Consider the following 25,659-nt stretch of genomic DNA (forward strand, 5'->3'; position numbering starts at 1 on the left):
GATACATACATATAGTAGATGTTTATATGCACACTACTATTACACTATTATTCAGAATATGACAACATTCCAAATTTGATACGGGTCATGTGGTGCCTTCAAAAAGTGGAGCTCAACGTGTTCACGAGAAGAGTCCATATGAAAAGCCCCCCCTCCTCTTGTGGTATAACGGTAAAGTTTCTGAAAGCTCCGAGTTGTGACGTGTTTGTTGACGTCAGAAATGGCGGAGGCCATGGAAGTTTATTTTTCGGTGCATAACAAGTGAATATATTGTCGTTTTAGTCGTATATTGTAATTCTTCGTAATTTTATAATATGTCTGAGGAAAATGTTGATATTCCCAACGGCCTCATCTTTCTCCTCTGTCATTATGCCTTTGCATTCACTGCATTATGTTACCCGCTTGCTAGAAAGCCAACACTAGGATCAGCATTGATTCATGGAGAGACCTTCGTCTGGTCAGCTAACATTACTGCAAAGCAGGTAAAATATAGAGTGACATTGTGGTTTTAGCTGACGTGTGTCGCCCCACTGTGTTGAACGATGCTCGTTCATGTCTATTTAGAGCGAGCAAGTGCGAACCCGACGCTGACTTTCGTTGACTTAACGGCCACAGGTGTCGCTGTAAACAAGCATTCCTGAACAGTCCCTTTAAGCGACTTGTAGTTATAAAGGTTCAATCTGCCCAAATACTACTTTTTGTCCAAAGACTTATAATTGTAAAGGTTTGTTCGGCCAAAATACCACTTTCTGTCCAAGCACTTATAATTCTAATAGCTTATTCCAGACAAATACTACTTTCTAACGATTTACAACTAGTAAAAGTTCATTCCACCCAAAAAAATACTTTCTGTCTAACGATTTAATTAATTTCACCTTTCACCTTTGACAGTATTACATTTTAGCTTCCTGCTTTTCTGGCAATGTATATTTCAGCTCTTAGCTTTTTTTGGATCATGCAGTTCAGCTTTCAACTCTGCCTGTTTCACAATTCAGTTTTTCAGAAGTAGTCCTTTAAGATTCTGTATATTCAGCAATGCTTTGCAATTCATTTCAGCTGTCAGCATTCTCAGCAGGAAATGCATCTTCTAGATTATATTGGACCTCATGTCACACATGCATGAGCTTTAAACAACACAATGTGATTTGTGTGTGTGTGTGTTCAGAGGGGGTGCCTTCAAGTTCAACACCTTTATGGCAATAGGTTCTGCAGCAGTAGCAGCAATAAAAACAATAACACAGGGCAAGTCACACAAGATAAATAAAAGAACCACACATCCAGGTGTAAGGGTGTGTAAGGGTGATCATCACTAGACTGTGTGTAACTCACCTGGCAGGACGTGAGACAACCATGCGAGCATCAGGATGAGAGCAGTCATGACAGCCAAAGCATCTCTGCTCCACTTCCATCAGCCCCTCAAGCAGTTAGTCACCACCACACCTCTCTGGACTCTGCTGCTGCTGCTTTCGCTTTCCATACTACACTATGTGTCATAAACAATCTGCAATTAATACCAAGACCTTTATAGTCACGTGTCATCATGTCCGGTGGTAATATAGTTATTATAACTCGCTTTGGATAAAAGCGAAATAAATGTAATATGAGTATAACTGAGTTATTTTCTGACACTATGTCTGACAGTTATTCTTACTGTAAATAAGTCACGATTTGTGCTTTTAACCTTATAATCTTCAATTTCAACATTAGGTAAAGTTACTGCAATAACACCGTTAACTCTCGTCAGAACAGTGTGATGATAAATACTTTCACTTTCTCCGTGCTTCTAGTGAGCCTCAAACACACACTTTAACGGTACTTTCATTAGAAAACATTTTGTAACCCCCCCCCCTCTGAAGACAGATAACGTTATCTGACGTTACTCTGCCCAGAAAAACACAAATTGGTAATTTCCTCGGTACGCCCACTCACCGGAAACCCCTCTCTCTGTCTCTAGCGAGCTAACGGATTAGCATGTGAGCTAACTAGCAAGCCAAAGCTTTTAGAATAAAAGCTACAAACTGTTTCTTATCATTCAGTGGTCTGTTACATTCACAGCTACCTGTCCAGAGAAGCGGGTCCATGTTTCTCCACCAACTCCAGCTATGGCAGACGAGGCAATCACGGACTGTCCCCTGTGGACCAGCTGTCTGTGGACACTGTGGACACAAGTTACAGACAACAGTGTTCTGGTGCGTTTAAGGAACTCCTGTTAATTTGCACGATAGATGTTTATACACATGATTTGTATTCGCAATTTGACGGTGCGATGTGGCTTTTGCACCAAATATTTGGAACAAGCTCCCAGAAACCTGCAGGATCCAACTCTGAGTTCCTTTAAATCAAAGCTTCAAACTTTCCTGTTTGCTGCTGCCTTTTATTAAATCAGATAATGATCTTATACTGCACTACAGCTTTTACCCTTGTGTGTTATACTCTATTGTAGCTTCTATTCTAGCTTTTATTTTTATTTTCTAATCTTTAATGTTTTTAAAACTGTTTTAATTATGTCTTAATGTTCTTGAATGTTTATGTAAAGCACTTTGAATTGCCCTGTTGCTGAAATGTGCTCTACAAATAAAGCTGCCTTGCCTTGCCTTTTGCCAAAATAACAATAATACTAATAGGTTTTCAGCTATAGGTTGCTTTAATCTGCAGGTAAACAGTAACATTGTATGGAATAATGAGGATGTACATCAGGAAAGTGTTTTGTTATTTAGGTAGAAGGTAGAACATTTGGCATCAACACATTTGACAGTGATAATATACAACATAAAAACAAGACACACATCACAATAGACTATTGGTAGGCTATAGGCCTAGTATCAGTATTGGTTAAAAAAATAAATATAAAAAAATACACTTTTATAATTTAGATTTTTTGTATTATATAATTATATATATTATAATCTATTTTATTAATAACTAACTAACTATAAACTATTACAATTGTATTTTGTGTCTTTTGGGGCCTTTCACGTTGCCTGTAGAGGTGATTACAATTTGTCCGGTGGTACGTGAATGCAGCATCTGACGAGGTTGTTGAAAGGAAATCACGTGACCTAGTAGAATTAGCCAGTGGGAGGCACGGTATGGAGGGTAACCCGCAAATTGTGAAATCTGATCTGAAAATCTGCAAAAACTCGCGAGAGTTTCCCCAGCTCGCGGGTTACCTTCTAGCCACGACCAGGGTGGGAGGCAGTGCAGCTGTGTTTGTGTACCCTTTTTCAACTTCAGTTTTTCTGTAGTTTGCACGCCATAGATGCAAGAATTGTATTGTCAGCCGTGATGTGTGAAGATTCAAACTACTCACTTGCAATTTTGATGTCAGAACAGCATCTAACATTCAGCATCGTAAGGAAACAGCATCCACATGTATTCACATCACAGCAAAAAAAAACAACTAAAACTCCACCAGGTCTCCTCTCACGGTTCCCATTGAAGTCGACAAAGAAGACCTCTTTTAGCTGTGTTCCAATTCCATACCACATACTAATTGTATAAGATATATAGTACATACAACTTATATTTGACTGTTTATGTAGGCCTAGATAGTGTACAAAATAATCAACATACTTTTTTTTTTCACTGACAGGGCATTATATATAATATGTGCACCAATTGTTAAATGTCAAACAGCAACTTTGGAATATAATTTGTCCACCTGGTATGCATTGTGGGACGATAGTGTGCATCAAACATCACATTAAAAAAAAATCAAGTGTTTTTAGTATGAATACTGAACTAATCTGCTCACTATTAGAAAGTGAACACATACAGTAGTGTGTAGTATGGAATTGTGACACAGATCTAGATTTCCTTAATTCCCCACAATGTCTTTGTGCCTAAAGGATGGGCACATTCACATTCTATGGGATGGATGGTAGAGATGGAGAGATGGTTGTATGATTGCATAGATGAGTATTAATGAGAGATTTAATCTAGGCCCTTTTTTAACAGAACAAAAGCACAGGTGTAAATGATAAAAATGGCTGAATTCCATTTAGCTGCTTCAGTGTCAGGGTCCTGGTACTGTTCATGCTGGCTCACTGTGACACTGTCATGGCTTACAGGGACACTTGAATAGAACAGAGCCATTGTTAATGTTCTTAACAACACCTGACAATTCAAAATGTCTGCTGTGAAAAATAATTACCCGTATATAACATTATATTCCTTAAATTGGACCTCTAACTTGCTAACTTGAGGTGTCTTCATTTGTTTGGCTTTTCAGGCAGTCCCGCATCATTAGGTCGGATTTCACAGTTATGACTATGGATGTTAACAAGAACGCTCTTTACAAGTCAGAAAGTGGTAATTCCAACAACTCCCACATGCCTTCAAAAACTGTCAAATGCAGATGGGCTGCAATGGCGTCGTAGCTGCAGGAGAAATGTATTTGATGTGTTGTGTTTCCTTAAGAACAGGAAGATAGAGCACCAAAACAACATTAAGCACCTTAGCTACATTTAAATACCGCTCAAATAAAAAGATATGTACTTGTTGTCATTAATGATACTCATACACACACGGTAACACACAGTCAGAGCAACATATCACGTGTGCCTCATATATCCAGAGAATTCCTCTTCCTCCTCCTCCTCCTCCTCCTCTTGTGTCTCTTCATGCTGCGACTCATCATCACCGGTTTTGAGGTAGTCAGACGAAGTGTTTGTACGTCTTCCTTCATACCCATTCACAGTAAAGTCCTCCTGTGTAGGTAGCGTTAATGCCACAGTTGTCCAATCGTCTGACTCAGTTTGTGAGTCCGCGGGCAGTAGAGGCTGCAGATCGGACACTTTCAAAAAGTCTGTGAGAGAATCTCTCTCGTTCTGCTCTTCGTCCTCCTCCCCTTCCTCGCATACAGCCAGTGCAGCGAGGGTGATGGAGAACAGATTGATATTGCCTGAGCTCTCGTACACCTCTTCCTCAACCTCCTCATCCCCCACCACCACCACCACCTCACCTGTGACTGGGCCATCGGGCGTGAAAGAGACTTCCTCTCCTTTAGCTTTGGCTTCGTCATGATCAAGCCCCCCATGTGTGACCTCAACCTCAGACTCAGTGTCCGGTACCTCTGCCACCGCTGTCAAACTCCCAGAGCCCCCTGACGCGGCCACCTTTCTGTTCCCCGACACACCAGCAGAGTTCTGGCTAGAACTTTCAGCCGAGGAAAGCTCTGCACCTCTGTCCATGTAGACGTTTTCCCCTTCGTCTTCTTCGTCCTCCTCCTCCTCCTCATCTGAGTTAGTGCCCCTGGTGGCAGGTGTGGGATTGTTGTGCTTCCTCCGTTTCTCCATCTCTGCGCTAATGGAGATGTTGTCAGGGATCGTCCTCTCTGGTGTCAGGGTGGAGCCTCGGATCAGAGCCTCCTAGAGCGGCAAAGAGGGAACAGAGAGAGACAGAGACGGAGGAGGAGGGGAAAGTAGTCGGGGAAGACGACAGTGAGACAGTGTAATAGATATGTCAACTCAAAGATGCACCATCCCTGCTAAATACAGCAGGGTATCGTCTATTATTCGACCAAATCTAATCATGGTGCTGGAAGTGATCTAAGGCAGCAAATGTTCAGTGTGAAACTTTAGAGGCTACATTGAAGCTACAGTATTTCCTCAACTGCAGTGAGTGAGTGCTCCACCAACAGGAAGCTGGACTCACTCACTGGTATGAGGTGGCAGTGTGTGAAGGAAAATTGGGAGGAAAAAGTTGGCTTCGGAAAATTCCAGAAATTGTTGCACACAGCCCGTCAGATCCTGTTTGACAATCCAACAGGCACTTTGTCTGAAGCAAATTGACTTCAATGTACAGTTAGGGAGGGAATAGTTAAAGGAGCAATTTCTAGAAATCAAGGGGGATCTATTGGCAGAAATGGAATATAATATTCATTATTGTGTTTTCATTAGTTTTTTTATCTGTTTGTTAGCAGGATTATTCCAAAAGTTCGCGATGGATTTGACTAAAAAATGTTTTATTACGGGTGAGGTGTAGCACAATGAACAATCCATTCGATTTTGGTGGCGATCCTGATCATGATCCGGATTCAGGGATATTTTTAAGGATTCCGATCAGCCTGAGTATTAAGACCACAGGGTATGACGTATGCGCAGTGTGACTGATGACGCGTTGATGACACATGATCCCGCCTCCTTCTGAGAGCAGAGAGATACATGCGTGGATGTGTGGCCAGACTCCGAGGTGCGGGAGCTGCCGGCCGTCCGCGGTGAGAAGGAAAAAAACGGTAGATGACGGGATGAGAGACAACGTAGTGTAACGTTATACAGACATAACAAGGCTGCTGAATGAGAGAGGCATCCGCCGATACGTTACGCGGAAACACACCGTGTTAATAACAAGCCGACCGCCTCGCGGTACCGCCAACTGTGAGCTGTGATCTGTTTTTAAAGTCACGCACCTTGGCGGAGGTCTGTGCCATTCTAGTTTTCAATCGCTTTGGCTCATTTTTTTTTAAACAGTCCTAACATTCCCTAAACTGTAAGTGCAGTTGTCACAACTGTTTCATTGGACATCACAACTCTATTGCATATCTGCAGAAGGTAGTAACTCACCCAAAACTTCTCATTCATGCTTTTAAACCAGATATTGTATCAGTAAATTGGCCAACGCCACCAAAATGAAAAGTTGTTTTATCATCATGTGAGCCGTACTGGTCAAACTGGTTTAGATGTTTTTTCACCACGGCAGTCAACTTGAAATGTTTCTTATATAGAAATCTCTGTTTTGTTCTACTTGTTTGTTGACACTGACTGCTCCCTGTACTATACAAGAATGTCAGTTCTGTCCAGTTGAAGTCTGTTGTGTATCACACTGAGCTTTTTAGATTCAACAGTACACAGAAACAGGATATGTACGTGTGTTTACACAGTAAGTATATTTGTGTAGCAGTATGTTGCATGTATTATAAATAGAAAAAAATGACCATTGATCTTTCATGTAAATTCATATAGAGTGAACAGAAAATGCCACAAATTGACATCCATGCTAAAAAACAAACAAAGCCCACAACAATGAAAGAAGCTGCTGTAGTTCAGTAAAAAAAACAAAAAAAACTAACTGTACCTCCTCACAGTACGTAACACCACGTAATAGATACATACGGAATATACATGTACAGTATGTTTGACATATTTTGATAATTGAATGAATCATTTTGCATTTGATGGCTCAAACGATGAAAGAATGTTTAGAAGTTGTGAAGAGGACGAGTTTCACCGAGTCAACTCGTCACTATTGATCAGCAAGATGTGCAGGCGGTTATTGTGCAAACTGTAGACAACTGTACTGACTCTTTTGCACAGATGTGCCAAAAACACTTGCAATTTGCTTGAATGAATGAAAAATTCTCATCTGTTGTGAACAACAAACCAATTGTTCAGAGAGTCAAGCTTATTGTTTAAAAAAAAAAAAAAAAAAAAAAAAGTCTCATTTGAGAACTGAGCCAAAGCCAATGAGAAAAACTGTAATCACCTGAAACTAAGAATTGTTGTGTTTTTGTTATAATGAGCCCTTCATATCTACATAGGAACCGAATCCTCTTCACGATGTCTGCCATATTGCTCTGCCACGTTTCTACAGAAGCCCAGAATGGACACTGGCTCTAGAGAGATTTATGTTATGTTTATGTTACCTGAAGGCCACCGTAGGCTGCATTGCTATAGATAGATACAGTAGATAGATAGATAGATAGATAGATAGATAGATAGATACTTACACGTAGTATTCTGGGAGTTTCCTTCAGTTTACAAAGGAATCCGGTGTAGTAGAGGCAAAACATGGTGGTCATCAGGACACCGATAACAATAGGCAGAAGAGTACCAACTGCACCTAAAACATAAGGGTCTGACGACACACACATACACATTTGACTTATGGCATTACAGTTGTATTTAACTCCAGATGGTTAGTGTATAGATCATCTTTGCATAATTACATTGTACATATTTTTAAATAGTCTTTTCTTGTATTTTTTTTTTACATTCTATATTTATGTTTCTTGTCTATGCACCAAAACACCAAGGCAAATTCCTTGTATGTGAAAACCTACCTGGCAGTAAACTGGTCAAATTAAACTGCACTTTATTACGCATGGAAAACCTGCTGGGACTGTTGGATTTCTAACATGTCCAGAAATGCGAGTTTAACTTTAAAAATGGACATCATCTGCTCTTTGCAGCACATTTGAGCTGCTGTCAACATAATTGAAACTATACATATAAACTATACACATCCTGGACAGTACTATGTTTTCTTTGAGGAAAACACCCAAGCTCCCAGGAAGAGCGCCGGGCTTTGAAGCTCATTTTACATAGTGGCCAAATGGGGGAATTACAACGTCCAGGTCCGTCACGTGAGGCCCAAAAAGACATTTTCCCATAGACTTACATTGGGAAAGAGACGTCTGTAACTCAGCAGATATTTTTTTGAGGTAAAGTGTTCCCAGTATGAACACTTGGAATAGCCTTTATTTACATCATTAGGTCCTAAAAGTTGTTAATGCACTAATAGCTGAATCCAGAGTTATTTTCATGGTGCTGTTCATGTGAATGAGACCCAGACCGAGGCTGGAGCGAGGGCTGGGAGGCGGGGCTAAAGGAAACAGTAGTTCACCTGCTCTAAAGGTCGAACCAACACATTCTCCCTCCCAACTCGTTAAATACCGCCGCTTGGTCAGTGTCCCTCGGCATCTGAGACTGACGCACGGGGTACCGGTGTCCTATCAAAATAAGCTTCCGTTTTCACAGGAAGTTAGGTTTAGGTAACACAACCAGGGTTAGGAAACGGTCGTGGAGGACGTTAACTTCACAAACTATACTTACGTGACTAACAACTCACGTGACAAAATAAGTCAACGTTACTTTTAATTTCACATGGGACACGAACACCGGTCTCCTGGTTTAAAGTCTTGTGCTTGTTTGACCCATCCACCACTTCTCCCGCCTGCCTTTAGCGGACTTTCACGCTATTAATACTACGTCAGTTGCTTTGCCTGTCGAATAACAGCGCGTGTGGGTTTACCGTGGAGTTGGTTGAAAGCCCGGTTTGTCCCAAACTTTTGCTAAAGGGTGCCTCTGTGCTTTGGTTTCCTAAGCCGAGGGGCGCTGCCCAATCGGCTTGTTTGATGAGTTGGCAGTGAGACCGGGTCGGCCCAATGGATGCAGAAGATCACCGGAAGATCTGGGTAATTTTATACTCAGAAGTAGAGCTTTTTTTGCTTCATGCGCCACGGAGCAACTTTCACAGGAATGAACGGGGCCATCGCCTCCGACACTGTATCCAGTTCTCAGGATTCCCCCACCCCACAGGGTTTCCCAAGCTGTCATGTCAGAAAAAGGGGATGAAAGCAACGCCCACCTGTAATGTATGATAATAAATTCTTTCTGCTACCAACATGTCTCAGAGTGTGTTAAAAGGGTGGAAGAAATCCCTGGCCATGGAATTGGCAAAACAGCACTAGCACTGGCTTGGGGCATTTAACTGCACTTCACGCTGCGAAGATTTCAGTTCAGCATCTTAATAATAACACCACCATACCACTGTCACATAAACATAATAAACAGCAGCTCTGAAAGTTCAGCTCACCTCTGCTTGGAGCCACAATGCTGGTGAAGGTGCAATTCCAAGCAGATGCCTCGGTGTTTCTGTTCACATTAATCGCTGTCCACACCTGTACACAGTACTCCGTGCCAGGCTGTAGGTTGTTCACGGTATAGCTCTTATTTGTTGTTACGATGGACTCCTGCAGGTTCAATATGGAGAAATAACATGGTTAAATTGATTTGATCCGTAACCCCAGCACTCCGTACATTAGCCTACTGTGTGATTCGGTCACAATATCGGGTTTGAATGTTCCCCCATGGCAAACATTTAATCTTTCCAGGCAGTCAGACGACATCTGTGGGATCATGAAAATACCTTTGGAGATATGAGAGATAAGCGATTTGGATCTGTAGCAGGTAATACAACCGATAGTCCCTTTTCACAGAAGACAGACTTGTCGAAGCAGGAAAAGTACTGGTGCAATTAATAACATTAATGATGTCTGTTCCAGGGCTCTGGTGTTGTGCGTGCTCACTCACTGACGTGGCTTACTGGGACACTAAATGGAATGTGGCCACTGTGATGGCGCTTTTCCTGCTTTGATGAGTCAAAAGGTCAGCTGCGAAAAGGGTCTGTTAAGAAGTAAACATCACCACAGATCACACTGAGAAGCAATACAATAAAACTAACAATAAACAAAACTAGGGCCATCAATCCATTACAATATTTACTCATGATCAATCACACGATTGCCCATGATTAATCGCGATTAATGCTTTTTTTACCTGTTCAAAATGTACCTCAAAGGGAGATTTTTTCTCAATATTTAACACTCTTATCAACATGGGAGTGGGTAAATATGCTGCTTTATGTAAATGTGTGTATGTATTTATTATTGTAAATCAATCAACAACACAAAACAATGACAGATATTGTCCAGAAACCCTCACAGGTACTGCATTTAGCATACAAAATATGCTCAAATCATAACATGGCAAACTGCAGCCCAACAGGTAACAACAGCTGTCAGTGTGTCAGTGTGCTGACTTGACTATGACTTGCCCCAAAACTGCATGTGTTTATCATAAAGTGGGCATGTCTGTAAAGGGGAGACTCGTGGGTACCCATAGAACCCATTTACAGGTCAAGGATCCCCTTTGAAACTGGCCATTGACAGTTTTTCCTCACCAAAATGTACTGCAACTTCATAGCGTTATTTATCCTCCTTGCCGACAAGCTAGTAAGACAACCTAAAAATCACAAGTTGCGTTAATGCGTTAAAGAAATTAGTGCCGTTAAAATTAATTAGCGTTAACGCGTTAACTTCGACAGCCCTTAACAAAACATGACGTGATTTTTGAAGTGAATAAAATTTTGAAGTGAGTCCAACATTGTGTGATATCCAGGATCCAACTTGCTCTCATTCCTCGCCTCCATCTACTAAGGTTTAACTCAACCAATGAGACAACTGTATCTCTCTCTGGAAAACATTTGGTTAACTGGCTGTGTCTATATTACATGGTAAGAGGAATTCAAATAAACGTAATACTTCATGAAAACGTAGTCTTTCATACACAGGACAGTTCACTAGAAGACATAGGTGAGAAATGGATGTCTTACCGCTGCTTCATTAGGTATCCTCCAAGACACTCTGAACTGAGAACCACCGTAGAATGTCTTGATATCATCGATTCCTGAGCTCGGGTCAGCTTTAGGGAGTGAAATGTTGATTTGGATGCAGTTGCCACATCCAGCCAGAGAGACTTTTGGAGGACCTATTTTGGCTTGTTACAAGAAGAAAGCACATTATTTTTTAAATTTATGTCTCATTAGGGGAAATGTTTGTGACCCGACCAACCGACAGAGCTATAGAGCTGCTTGTCGCAGCTAAAAAACTCCATTTCTCTCAGTATACCTCAACTGGAGATGGGGATAAAAAGAGGATGATTTGGTTTTTGTAAAAGTTGGCTATTTTTTCTAACTTACTAAGAATCAGCAAAACACAATGGTGCCATTTTCATGTCTGCGTGAAGTCCGAAAGAAGGCTATATTTAGGTTTCAGTAATGTCAGCATGCTAACATGCTCACAATGACATGGTCAACGTAATATTTAGCAGGTATTACGTTTATCATGTTCATCGTCTTAGTTTAGCGTGTTAGCATGCTAACAGTTGCTAATTAGGACTAAACACAAAGTACAGCTGAAGCTGATGGGATTAGTTTGGCAGTTATTTGGTCAAAAACCAAAGTATTGGACAAAGTGACGTAGTGACCTGCTGATGGTGCTAAATGAAAAGTCCCGGGATCGCCAGAGTCTATAGGATTCATTCTCTGAAAGTCTGCACCAAAATTTCATGACAATCCGTCCCATAGTTGTTGAGATATTTCTTCCACTACTGTATTAGAAGATGGGCACATCGAGATAAACAGCCGGTGGCGCTGATTCTCCAGTAGAGTGCCAATAAACAGTTGCAGAAGACGGTGTAACGAGATGACATAATTAAAAGAGCGCCGGTCACACCTCATGCAAAGGTTTTCTACCATGATCAAAGCTAGGGATGCACCGATACCGATACCAGTATCGGGTATCGGGTCCGATACTTTGCTCATGTACTCGTACTTGCAAAACGGCTCCGATACAATGGCATCGATACCACTTTACGGTGGTGCGCCCGACCCCGCTGGGCCGGGATCCCACCTCAGCCGGCGCGCACCGGCCCTCACTTTCATTGCGCCACGGGGTTTTGCTTACACCCTCTGACTCGCGCGTGTGTCAGACTCTTTGGTCGGTGTTTCAAGATGGGTCGGGTGGGTTGCCGACATCGCCGAAGACCCCAGGCGCCTTTTACGTGGGCCGAGCCCCGATCTGGCGGCACGACGCGGTTGGGGCGCACTGAATACAGTCCGCCCCGGTCGACAGTCGCACCGGGAGCAGGGGGCCAAACCCGGCGGTGTCCACGGTGTGGCGAGGTCCAGGCGGGGAGCACTGTAAAGCTGCGGCCGCGAGCCACCTTCGCCCCGAGCCTTTCCAAGCCGACATAGAGCCGGTCGCGGCGCACCGCCTCATATGCGGGACTCGCCGGCCTGCCGTGTGCCGCTCACACCCTCCAGCTGGCTGTTAACGAGGGTCTTTTGGCACAGAGAAGTACTCGTATTGGTACTCGGTATTGGCGAGTACCCAAATGTAAGTACTTGTACTCGGTCTGAAAAAAAGTGGTATCGGTGCAAATCAAAACAATTTCGAAAACATGATGGAAAGACCTCCACGCAGATCTGATGTTTTCGTCTGACTATACTTGTCGTCTCCTCAACGGAGCCGAGGCTTCAGTGGAAGTTAGAGTCACATGCGTCATGGACAACATGATTCATTTGCTAAGTGTGCTGCTTCCGCTGCACACATTTTGCTTTTATCGATACACCAACTTTTCCACCTAAGCTAAGCCTAAAAACGTTTTTGAGTTTTTTTATTTTTCCAAATTTCTGTTACTTTTTTAATGCGCAAATTTAAAATGTGCATAAAAAACAAGTGGTTGGAAATGCACTCATTGACTGATCACTTCAGCACTAGTTAATAGTTAGCTTTGCTCAAAAGCTGCTACTTAACAGAGGGTAAAATGAGAAAAATAGCCTCTATTCTCCCTACCTGTTAGCAACAAATCATAATATAATATGTCATTCATTAAATCCAAGGCAACAAGCATGCAACTCAGAACAAAGACGCTCATGTTGACGTACTCTGTGTGAAAGGATTGAAGCTGTATTTGCGGGACTCTGGAGACAGGGTTTGGTTGTAGGACGCCTGGACAGTCAGGGTATATATCTCATTGTTGTCGGGAAACTCCAGCTTAAGTGATGTCTCATTTGAGCACAGTGGCGGTTTCAGTTTTTTCCAGTTCACCCTGCACAAAGACAAACAGAGCGCAAACATGTTATTTCAGGCTTGCAGTGCTCCCAGTATGGCAGGAAAACTGCTCTTGTTCAGCTGCCTAGCAGGTAACAAAACTATCACACACTTGATAGTACAGTATGATTATCGGCCGATATTTGCTCAACACAGATATATCAGCATTAGTAATTAACAAGAAATTGCAGTAAGGAAATGCCAGTGTTTGTATTTGAATAGATGTACACCAGAGAGCACTGACAAGTTCATTATTTAATTGTAAAATGTCCTGTTCAGTATTTATCTTGTTTACAAAAATCTAATTTAAGGGATCCTTCTCAAAAATGTTGATGACATGCATTCACGTAAATATAATTAAAAAAAAAAAAAATCAAGCATTGTGATGAAGGTAACAGTTTATAGTCTGAATATATAGTATATAAGTCTAATGCAGTGAGGGCCAAAGTGCAAATGTACTACGGAGTAATAGGGCCACATTGAGGGAAAAAACATCTGAGATATCCAGAATAAAGTCATAATATTACGAGAAAAAAGTCGTAACATTACGGGAAAAAAGTCGTAACATTACGAGCATAAAGTCATAACTTTCCGAGAAAAAAAGTCGTAATATTACAAGAATAAAGTCATAACTTTACGAGAAAAAAAGTCGTAATATTACGTGAATAAAGTCATAACTTTACGAGAAAAAAAGTCATAACTTTACGAGAAATAAAGTTGTAATATTGCGAGAATAAAGTCATAACTTTACGAGAAATAAAGTTGTAATATTGCAAGAATAAAGTCATAACTTTACGAGAAAAAAAAGTCGTAACAAAAGAAAATAGCAAGTAAAATTACTACTTTATAATATTATTACTTTATTCAGATAATATTACGACTTTTTTCTCCTAAACTTATGACTTTATTATCATAATATTACGATTTTTTTTCCTCATACCTATGATTTTACTTTCGTAATATTATGACTTTATTCTCGAAATCTCCGATTTTTTTTTCCCCTCAATGTGGCCCTAATACTCCGTCGTACTGTCGTACCATTGACCTACAACCTTAATAAATAAAAATTAAAATATAAACAAAAAAACAGTTATTCATTTCCATTTTTAAAAATCCACAGGGAACCACTGGAGAGGGGCTAGAGAGCCACATGTGGCTCCGGAGCCGCAGGTTGCTGACCACTAGGATAGGTCATCGGGCAGCGAGTCTCGCAAGAGTTTTTGCAAATTTTTTTACAATTTGCAGGTTACCTTCAAGACATGACCATGTGTGGCAGGAAATGGTAGACAGGGAAATTACCTCCTGATGATCTTGTACTGTGTTCCTGATGGTGTGCCAGGCCCAGGAACCCAATGCAGGACATGGTGGAAGTTGAAAGAGTTGACGTTGACATTGACCGGAGCAGGAAGGGAACCGAGCACTGTGTGAACAACATTAACACGTGATGCAGCAGTCTGACTCAAACAGAGCTATGAAGAGAGCACAAGGTACAAAGACACACCTGTCAGCAGCTATAGGGCAATTAATGAGTCGTCAGCTTTCATAACAATAAGAGGGTGTGTTGAGGAGAATGGCATCTAAGGTATTCAACAAATGTTGTAAAAAAAAATGTTGAGATATTTCTTCCACTACTGTATTAGAAGATGGGCACATCGAGATAAACAGCCGGTGGCGCTGATTCTCCAGTAGAGTGCCAATAAACAGTTGCAGAAGACGGTGTAACGAGATGACATAATTAAAAGAGCGCCGGTCACACCTCATGCAAAGGTTTTCTACCATGATCAAAGCTAGGGATGCACCGATACCGATACCAGTATCGGGTATCGGGTCCGATACTTTGCTCATGTACTCGTACTTGCAAAACGGCTCCGATACAATGGCATCGATACCACTTTACGGTGGTGCGCCCGACCCCGCTGGGCCGGGATCCCACCTCAGCCGGCGCGCACCGGCCCTCACTTTCATTGCGCCACGGGGTTTTGCTTACACCCTCTGACTCGCGCGTGTGTCAGACTCTTTGGTCGGTGTTTCAAGATGGGTCGGGTGGGTTGCCGACATCGCCGAAGACCCCAGGCGCCTTTTACGTGGGCCGAGCCCCGATCTGGCGGCACGACGCGGTTGGGGCGCACTGAATACAGTCCGCCCCGGTCGACAGTCGCACCGGGAGCAGGGGGCCAAACCCGGCGGTGTCCACGGTGTGGCGAGGTCCAGGCGGGGAGCACTGTAAAGCTGCGGCCGCGAGCCACCTTCGCCCCGAGCCTTTCCAAGCCGACATAGAGCCGGTCGCGGCGCACCGCCTCATATGCGGGACTCGCCGGCCTGCCGTGTGCCGCTCACACCCTCCAGCTGGCTGTTAACGAGGGTCTTTTGGCACAGAGAAGTACTCGTATTGGTACTCGGTATTGGCGAGTACCCAAATGTAAGTACTTGTACTCGGTCTGAAAAAAAGTGGTATCGGTGCAAATCAAAACAATTTCGAAAACATGATGGAAAGACCTCCACGCAGATCTGATGTTTTCGTCTGACTATACTTGTCGTCTCCTCAACGGAGCCGAGGCTTCAGTGGAAGTTAGAGTCACATGCGTCATGGACAACATGATTCATTTGCTAAGTGTGCTGCTTCCGCTGCACATATTTTGCTTTTATCGATACACCAACTTTTCCACCTAAGCTAAGCCTAAAAACGTTTTTGAGTTTTTTTATTTTTCCAAATTTCTGCTACTTTTTTAATGCGCAAATTTAAAATGTGCATAAAAAACAAGTGGTTGGAAATGCACTCATTGACTGATCATTTCAGCACTAGTTAATAGTTAGCTTTGCTCAAAAGCTGCTACTTAACAGAGGGTAAAATGAGAAAAATAGCCTCTATTCTCCCTACCTGGTAGAATAAATAAGACTCGGCGTTATCTGTCAGCAACAAATCATAATATAATATGTCATTCATTAAATCCAAGGCAACAAGCATGCAACTCAGAACAAAGACGCTCATGTTGACGTACTCTGTATGTCAGGTTTGAAGCTGTATTTGCGGGACTCTGGAGACAGGGTTTGGTTGTAGGACGCCTGGACAGTCAGGGTATATTCCACACGGTTGTCGGGAAACTTCAGCTTAAGTGATGTCTCATTTGAGCACAGTGGCGGTTTCAGTTTTTTTGTTCTCCAGTTCACCCTGCACAAAGACAAACAGAGCGCAAACATGTTATTTCAGGCTTGCAGTGCTCCCAGTATGGCAGGAAAACTGCTCGTTCAGCTGCCTAGCAGGTAACAAAACTATCACACACTTGATAGTACAGTATGATTATCGGCCGATATTTGCTCAACACAGATATATCAGCATTAGTAATTAACAAGAAATTGCAGTAAGGAAATGCCAGTGTTTGTATTTGAATAGATGTACACCAGAGAGCACTGACAAGTTCATTATTTAATTGTAAAATGTCCTGTTCAGTATTTATCTTGTTTACAAAAATCTAATTTAAGGGATCCTTCTCAAAAATGTTGATGACATGCATTCACGTAAATATAATTAAAAAAAATAAAAAATCAACCGATATATCATTATCAGACTTTTTAACTCTTAAACAACTCACAACATGAGCATGGGCCTCAAAAAACCTAGTTTAGGCTGGGGTCTAGTTTAATAGTACCCACATTACAGACATTCTGTGTTGAATATTAGCGTGAGTATGTTCCAAATACTGTTTACAGACGATATATAAAACTCTCTGATTGAGAAGGTCAGCAGTTGTGTTTACTGTAGGTCCGCCTACTGTAGCTCAACCGAATGAAGTCTAATGCATCAGTCCTGCGATAAACCCTTCATGAAGGTTGTGAATGAAGTTGTGTCATGAAGTTTTTGGGACTGTTTTGGAGAGGCTGTAGCTTGTGCTGCTGTTGGATTGTATTGCATTGAAAGGATTACTGAGATGTATTTTTTAATTAATACATTTATTAATGTACCAACGTCCCATGTGTGTCACGGTCCCTCGTCATACTGTAGCTAATCCTCTATTTACAAAAAGGTTGGCACGCAGCCTTATTCCCCCATCGAAGTCGGCTGCCGCGGTTTCCCAGCAACATCAGTGCGCTACTTCTTACAGAGGATCGGTTTGGAACCCAAACAACTGACGAAAGCCACTGGGGGAATAGCCATGGCAGCTGAGAGCATCTCAAGGTGGCTGTGGTTGACAAGAGCCCGCAGTTGGAACCCTTCCGCAGGCGAAGCCTAATGTAGTCTCCGCTGCCCCACTCATGTGAAGCGCACAGGCTAAGGGACGAAACGCTTGTGACCCTGAGATACCTGCTGAAGATGCAGAAGGGTTCCCAACAGTGTGAATGCTCTGACCACCCTGCCACCAATGACTACTACCAAGAGGAGGAACTTGCAACATCATGTCCTACGTTGCTCCTGCAGTTTCTGCTTCTAGCAAAGCATCTCTGATGTTTATTTCAACTTGTGGTGTGTGTGTGTGTGTGTTGACTTTCCAATACACATGGAGTTGGCAGTGCCTTTTTTTCCCCCCCCTGACAGTGAGTTGTTTCTGTTGGACCACTAGGAGTCAACAGTGCACGATCAAGGAAATGATTCCTTGCTGCTGCTGTATATGAAAATTGGCTCGTGTTTTTTTCCCCCATACACTATTTGGGCAGGTTTCTATGAAACAGGTGATTGTTTCAGATCTCAAAGTTTGAAAGGAATATTCCTGCATGATCAAGCGTTTAACTGGCCATCCATCAAAATACACAGTGTATCAAGGTCACCTTTGTCTTAAGGACCCTTTGCTTTCTACTCCAGGGGTGCCCCCTTTGGGCGGATGCAGTAAAGAACCAATATGTCTGTTGACAATGTCTCAAAAATGTAGTCCCATTTCAAAATGTGTCAATATTCCAAATCACACAGGGAACAAATCCCCGCACTCCCTACTTTGACAAGTCAAAATGTCTGCAGTTAACGAGGACTATAATTACTTTTTTGGCCACTCGAAGGCACAGAAAACAAACTGTGAATGTAATATTGACATATCATCGACGTTTAAGTTTATATGGTGAACTTGTTCGCATACAGTTGCGTGTTTACACATCCGGCAGACACGGAGCAACATAGGCATTCATTTGGACTTTGTGGACACCTGATGAATGTAAGTCCAATATACACTCGTTTTGTTCACTCTTTGTTTCAAATCCCTAAAAAGTTCCAGAGTCGGTTAGAAAAACAATTCAAATTTCGCCATCCGTTGTTGTTATCCATTCATTGATTAGCTAAGTGCTGCAGGGTTCCAATCCCAGATGACATTGGGCAAGAGGCGGGGTACACCCTGTAAAGGTCGCCATCCTATCACAGGGCTGACACATAGAGACAGACAACCATTCACGCTCACATTAAGACCTACGAGCAATTTAGAGCCAACAATGAACCTAATCTGCATGTCTTTGGTCATTGTATGTATGAAAATATTGATTATGGCTGCTTTAGACCTCCCTGCATTTAGGGCAGCTAAGACTAGCGATTGCTAGCTGGCAATCATGTTATTCTATTATTTGTGATGTACATAAAGCTGCAATAATCAATATTTTTATATCAACAATGGATCAAATGACTGACAATGGGAATGGTGCAGACAATCCCACAGAAAAGTGTAGCGATCTGTAGTTGCCTTTATTTCTACTGAGCGACAGATAATGTTGGTAACTAGCTGGTGAACATGGAACATTTAGCAGCTAAAGACCCAGATATTTTTTTATCAGGAGTTGGTGGAGACCAAAACAGAGCTAAAAGGAGATTATCAAGTGGTTAAAAACTCAAACTCAAAATGAATGTTGCTGTATCTGCTGGATGTGCAAATAGGCAACTATTTGCTTACATGTTCTCTAGTGAACCAGTGTTTGTGGCAGCAGGGCGGTGTATGTTGGACTGAGATAAAAAATAAACTACAGTGTGTGTGTGTGTGTTCATGGTAATGAAGGAACATGTCACCCAGTGACACAGTGTAATAGAGTTGGACAACAATGGATTTAGTGGCTTACTAACATTATCAAAACACATTATCATATTACAGGTTCCAAGTTCAATGCAGAAATGAAATGAATCATATGTATTCAGTTCTGTCAATGCAGGCACATACGATCAAATGGAATTTTAACCTTCACAATGACTGTCAAAACCAAAGATGAGATCATCTGAAACTGAAAGACACACACACACACACACACACACACACAAACAAACTTGTCCCAAGAGCTTTTTATAAGAGCAGTAGAATCATCAGTTCCTTTAAAACCATCAGCCGGCCTCTCTGCGGTCACAGCTGCATAACACGCATACTAGATGCCACACTAGATGCCTAATGGATGGAAACAAACACCGCTGTGACACAACTCCTCAGCCACACTCAAAGTAAGCAGAGGTTTAAGAGAGAAAAAGTTTCCCACAGTCAAATGTTCCATCAAAGAAGATGATAAAGGAAGCCACAGATTGTCAGACAAGACCATGTACTGACTGAGAACATGACCAAATCAAAGGTCGCGGTTGTTCCTCGTGGCTGAGAAAAACCGATAAGGTCGATATAACATGACAAATTCACACAGATGTATATCAAATATAACGATTCAGATTTTTCTGCAGTATCATTTTATTAGGGCTGTAAATGTTAAAGCGTTAACTCAAATTTGTTTTAACACCACTAATTTCTTTAACGCATTAACACAACTTACGATTTTTAGGTTGTAGCGGGCTCAGTTTTAAAGTGAGAGTGAAGATACTGGTATCATATGAATAGAAAACCTGAGGAACCAACCATGTCATACTAGCTTGTCGGGAAGGAGGATAAATAACGCTACGAAGTTATGCTACATTTTGTCGAGAAAAAAACAGCGCATGGTCCGTTTTAAAGGGGTCCCCTTGACCTCTGACCTCAAGATATGTGAATGTAAATGGGTTCTGTGGGTACCCACGAGTCTCCCCTTTACAGACATGCCCACTTTATGATAATCACATGCAGTTTGGGGCAAGTCATAGTCAAGTCAGCACACTGACACACTGACAGCTGTTGTTGCCTGTTGGGCTGCCATGTTACTATACATAACACATATATATACCTACATTTGCATAAAGCAGCATATTTTCCCAACCCCATGTTGATAAGAGTATTAAATACTTGACAAATCTCCCTTTAAGGTACATTTTGAACAGATAATAAATGGATTATTAATTTGTGATTAATCACGATTAACTAGGTACCATCATGCGATTAAACATTTAAATCGATTGACAGCCCTATTTTGTTTTATTTATACTGACTATTTTCCTTATGAATATGAAATAATATATACAAAATATCCATTTGTGTAATGATAGGCCTCGCAGTTGCACAGCTCTAATATCTATAAGACTGCAGAATTATGACATTAACATCAATTATTACACAGCTGTGTTGAATACTAGATTCTGATTGGTCAATCATGGCGTTCTGCGGTCTGTAATTTCTCTATAACAGACCGTTGCTATGTATAACAGACCTTTGCTTTGGGCGCAGTTCAGATGTCGGACTCTGGCGGACCATTTTTGTGTCAAAATATTGATTGTAAGTATTTTACTAGTATCATAATTTATTAGTACTATAGTAGTATCATTATTTTTAACTTTCAAGATGTTTACATTTTTCCTGTATTGTGTTGTTAATTGTAAACTCTAAAAGCTTCTACAATTGCCCCTCGGGGACAAATAAAGTGATTTGAATTGAATTAAATGAACCACAATGTCCTCGAGTCCACTGGGGACCTTTGATGCATGTCGGCATCCATTTGTCTTTACTTTCATTTCCTGTTGTCTCTCTACTGTCTCTATAGTAAAGACACAAAGTGCAAGAATACAGAAGCTGTCCCTAGGATGTTGCAATCTAAGGATATTTTTTCTTTAAAGAAAAAATTTGATTTATTACAACCTGGGTTTTGACTCTATTCAAGGTTCCCTTATCACTTATCAGCTTGTTCGAGAGCTTTCGACTCGATTACACAGTGAAGTTCAGTCAGTTGTCATTGAAATGTAGATCAAACTTTCCATTATTCTGGACACTTTTAGGACTTCTCGTGAAGTTGTAAGTAAACGGACCTCGAGTGGAAATTGTTGTCAACTGCTGTTCACAAGGTCAAGAAACAACTCAAACTCAACTTGGGTTATATGCAGGGTCTGAAATTAACTTTTTTCACTTCCTGCCACTGTGGCAGACTAATGACTTTAGTTAACAAACATAAAGGCAATCCAAAGGAATACTGAAAACCTGCTTTATCTATCAGATTTGGTGATGGTAGGATGGAATTTGAATAAGGACGGGGGGAAGAATTCTAAATATCAGACAATCTGTTAAGACGGCATCGCCAAAACTGAATGATTTGCTCTGAACCACGAAATCCAGGGAAAATGATTTTCTACAGCTCATAGTTCCCCCAAGGAGCCCAGCAGGATGACGCCTCTCCGTATCTCAAGAGTAATGAGCCAAAATGTAAAGTCTTAACTGGCCACATGGTGGGGTTAACCACACACACAAAACTAAGCAGTTCTTGCTTGGCCCATGGCCCAACTTATTGTTCTGACACAACTCTTTCAAAAGTTTTCGGAGATATCCTGATAACTGACGACCAAAATCAAGCAGAATACAAGACACATAACAAAAACCTCCTTAGTGGAAGTAATCGTAACGTTTCCAAAATGTAATGGAGTACACATTACAACTGTATTTTCCTTTCTCAGTTTGGACCACAATACAGCTTTGATGAAACAGAACAGGTAGATGGAGAATATAGATGTGACCCTATCGTAAAGTATGGGGGAAAAAATAGCTGCTTTTTGGAAATTAAAAAAAATATACACTAGGGCTGGGTATCTTTGTAATTTTTCAATACTGGTGTCAACATGCCACCTGACTTTATTAACTGATACCACAACAGGTTTTTTTTGTTTTCTTTTATGTTTTTTCCACAAAACATGTTTTTCATTTAACAAAAGAAGTCAAACTTCTGAACTGCATCGGGAAGTAAAAGATACAATTAATTAACTTTTGATTCTTAAAAGCAAAATAATGTATAGCCTGTTAATGGGTTAAAAGAAGAATGCTGTGGAATTTCCCAGTGGCTGAAAGGAAGTACGTCTAGCCTTATATTACAAGAGATGCTATGATGTACTGAACTCAGGGTATCTGACATTATAGACGGACCTGGGTGATACCCTGATGTAATTCAGGCTGTGCTGCACCCCCATTTTCCCCATCTTTCTAGCTTTTTATTACATGGCTGTGTTGAATACTCAATTCTGATTGGTCAATCACGGCGTTCTGCAGTCTGTAATGTCTGTATAGCAGACCGTTGCTATGGGCGCAGCTCTGATGTCGGACTCTGGAGGACCATTTTTGTGTCAAAATATTGATTTCAGCTAGCGGGTCGTTGTTGTGAAAGAGTCCCCTTCAGGGCGATGAGAAACCCCCCGTCCACCAGCAGCATCTGGGATTCTTTCACAACAATGACCGGCTCGCTGTACATTATCCCTTACTTGTTATATTAAGATCTGATTATGAATTTGACCAGACATTTCATGCCAACTTTGGGTGCTTGACAGCTTACAATGTTACCAAAGAAAATTGTTGAGGTTCGATACCCAGCCGAAGGAAACACTGGAGCTCAAGTGAATAAGATCAAATGTACAGAATACAGTCTGATGGGATGTTGGCAAAGAGGGATCAGGCCATGTGTGGTGGTCGTGTCTAGAAGGAAACCCACGAGTTGGTAAACTCTCGCGAGATGGTAAAGGTTAGGCATTGATCTCCAATAAAGTAAGGATGGGTCAGGGGTCAGCAACCTTTACTATCAAAAGAGCCATTTTAGGCAAAGAAAAAAAAAATCTGTCTGCAGCCGCAAAACATTAGAGCATTGTGATGAAGGTAACACAGTTTATAGTCTGAGTTTATAGTATATAAGTCTAATGCAGTGAGGGCCAAAGTGCAAATGTACTACGGAGTATTAGGGCCACATTGAGGGAAAAAACATCTGAGATATCCAGAATAAAGTCATAATATTACGAGAAAAAAGTCGTAACATTACGAGAATAAAGTCATAACTTTACGAGAAAAAAGTCTTATTACGAGAATAAAGTCATAACTTTACGAGAAAAAAAGTCGTAACTTAAGGAGAAATAAAGTTGTAATATTGCAAGAATAAAGTCATAACTTTATGAGAAAAAAAAGTCGTAACCAAAGAAAATAGCAAGTCAAATTACTACTTTATAATATTATTACTTTATTCAGATAATATTACGACTTTTTTCTCTTAAACTTATGATCTTATTCTCATAATATAAAGACTCTTTTTCTCCTAAACTTAAGACTTTATTATCATAATATTACGACTTTTTTTTCTCATACCTATGATTTTACTTTCGTAATATTATGACTTTATTCTCGAAATCTCAGATTATTTTTTTTCCTCAATGTGGCCCTAATACTCCGTCGTACCGTCGTACCTACAACCTTAATAAATAAAAATGAAAATATAAACAAAAAAACAGTTATTCATTTCCATTTTTAAAAATCCACAGGGAGCCACTGGAGAGGGGCCAGAGAGCCACATGTGGCTCCGGAGCCGCAGGTTGCTGACCCCTAGGATAGGTCATCGGGCAGCGAGTCTCGCAAGAGTTTTTGCAATTTTTTTTACAATTTGCAGGTTACCTTCAAGACATGACCATGTGTGGCAGGAAATGGTAGACAGGGAAATTACCTCCTGATGATCTCGTAACATGTTCCTGATGGTGTGCCAGGCCCAGGAACCCAATGCAGGACATGGTGGAAGTTGAAAGAGCTGACGTTGACAATGACCGGAGCAGGAAGGGAACCGAGCACTGTGTGAACAACATTAACACGTGATGCAGCAGTCTGACTCAAACAGAGCTATGAAGAGAGCACAAGGTACAAAGACACACCTGGCAGCAGCTATAGGGCAATTAATGAGTCGTCAGCTTTCATAACAATAAGAGGGTGTGTTGAGGAGAATGGCATCTAAGGTATTCAACAAATGTTGTAAAAAAAAAAATGTCTTAACTTTATCTGATTGAACTTGGGTTTACTTACCAGAATCAAGAAGTAACACAAGATAAAGCACAGGAGGCAACCAGTTCATCCTCTCGTCTTCATAAAGCACCAGGTAGTGTGTCTGCGTCTCCCTCCGTAGAGTGCATGGTTACTGTCTGAAAAACACAGAGAACAGCGTTCCTCATATTCAGTATGAAGCATTCACACATTTTCTTGAAACAATAACCAAATGTCTTTATTTCTTGGTTTGAAATGATATAATAGGCAAATAATGCTATTTATTTTCTCATCTTTTAATGATTATAGCCGACAGACTTTACCCACTTTTAAGCTTAAAACATGTACCATATTCTGTTAAAGCTCACGCAATGGAGTCAATTACATTATGCTCATATGAATATTAGTATGCTAGTTGTTCCAACATTGAGCTGATATAGGAACTAATTTGCCTATGTAAATGTTCTAATAGTTGACCCATTTCTAGGCTGCCACAGCTGACCAACCAACAGTCTTCAACGAAGACACCACGGAGGAGTAAACTGATATTAAGTACAGAGAATAGTAAGTAAGTAGCCTATTACTAAGTTGACTGCTAGTTGCTCATATTATTAGTAATAATAATAAGAATTGAGGTTACAGGGCAGTCTACCCACATGTACAGTAGCCTACAGTGGCTATAATAACTCCTGTAACATAATAACGTTACAGTGGAGTTAGCTAGCTAACAGCTAAATAACGAGTAAACATCCCCAGTCATGATGTCATACACACCGCTCGTGATGGTGGTTTCAATGTCCGAGAAAGAAAAGCGAAATCCTAGAGAGGAAGCGCGCGGGTACTGTTGTTGTTTCCTCGAGCTGAGAACTCTGTAGTCTGAAGTCTGCTCGAGAGCCTGGTCCGCCTCATGGCCCGCCCACACCGGGTGGTGCCAGCCAGCAGGACTGGGCGTGGACATGTGGCTGTGGTCTGGACCGGAGCCACCGGGCGGGGTTAAACTACACAGCAGGGGCTGGAGGGAAAGCCCCCCTGAAGTGCTTTAGCTTTCGAGATACCAGAGGTAGAACAGAGTACAACAGTGTTTTTCATATTCTCTTAAGTCTCCTATAATGGATTCTTCCCACACTGTAAACAATT

At 41.4% G+C, this 25,659-nt stretch overlaps 2 protein-coding genes across 5 annotated transcripts in view; both read right to left on the reverse strand.

The window, feature by feature from the left end:
* crfb2 (cytokine receptor family member b2) overlaps window positions 1-2,493 on the reverse strand; it is a 35,940-nt gene extending 33,447 nt beyond the window's left edge. The window contains exons 1-2 of the mRNA XM_074658037.1: window positions 2,060-2,493; window positions 1,330-1,483 (exon numbers count right to left, since the gene is read on the reverse strand). Of these exons, the coding sequence (XP_074514138.1) occupies window positions 1,330-1,378 (49 nt within the window). The 5' untranslated portion in view covers window positions 1,379-1,483; window positions 2,060-2,493. The remainder of the gene's footprint in view (window positions 1-1,329; window positions 1,484-2,059) is intronic.
* Window positions 2,494-2,625: 132 nt separating this feature from the next.
* crfb1 (cytokine receptor family member b1) lies at window positions 2,626-25,445 on the reverse strand. 4 transcript variants are annotated; one of them, XM_074658186.1, is made up of 10 exons: window positions 25,297-25,445; window positions 24,565-24,680; window positions 24,215-24,335; window positions 16,453-16,622; window positions 14,753-14,873; window positions 13,288-13,451; window positions 11,173-11,336; window positions 9,595-9,751; window positions 7,727-7,854; window positions 2,626-5,369 (listed from the first exon to the last, which is right to left on the reverse strand). In XM_074658186.1, the coding sequence occupies exons 2-10, from the start codon at window positions 24,611-24,613 to the stop codon at window positions 4,554-4,556; spliced, it is 1,890 nt and encodes a 629-aa protein (XP_074514287.1). In that variant the 5' UTR covers window positions 24,614-24,680; window positions 25,297-25,445; the 3' UTR covers window positions 2,626-4,553. The 4 variants fall into 4 exon arrangements, 2 of the variants coding, with proteins under 2 accessions (XP_074514287.1, XP_074514288.1); XR_012597052.1 differs by lacking the exons at window positions 13,288-13,451; window positions 14,753-14,873 and having other exon boundaries at window positions 2,626-3,139; window positions 3,219-5,369; window positions 7,727-7,839; XR_012597051.1 differs by lacking the exons at window positions 13,288-13,451; window positions 14,753-14,873 and having other exon boundaries at window positions 2,626-3,139; window positions 3,219-5,369; window positions 25,297-25,443.
* Between the last annotated feature and the right edge of the window lie 214 nt (window positions 25,446-25,659).

Source organism: Sebastes fasciatus, chromosome 14 (assembly GCF_043250625.1).
Source record: "Sebastes fasciatus isolate fSebFas1 chromosome 14, fSebFas1.pri, whole genome shotgun sequence".
NCBI classification, from domain to species: domain Eukaryota; kingdom Metazoa; phylum Chordata; class Actinopteri; order Perciformes; family Sebastidae; genus Sebastes; species Sebastes fasciatus.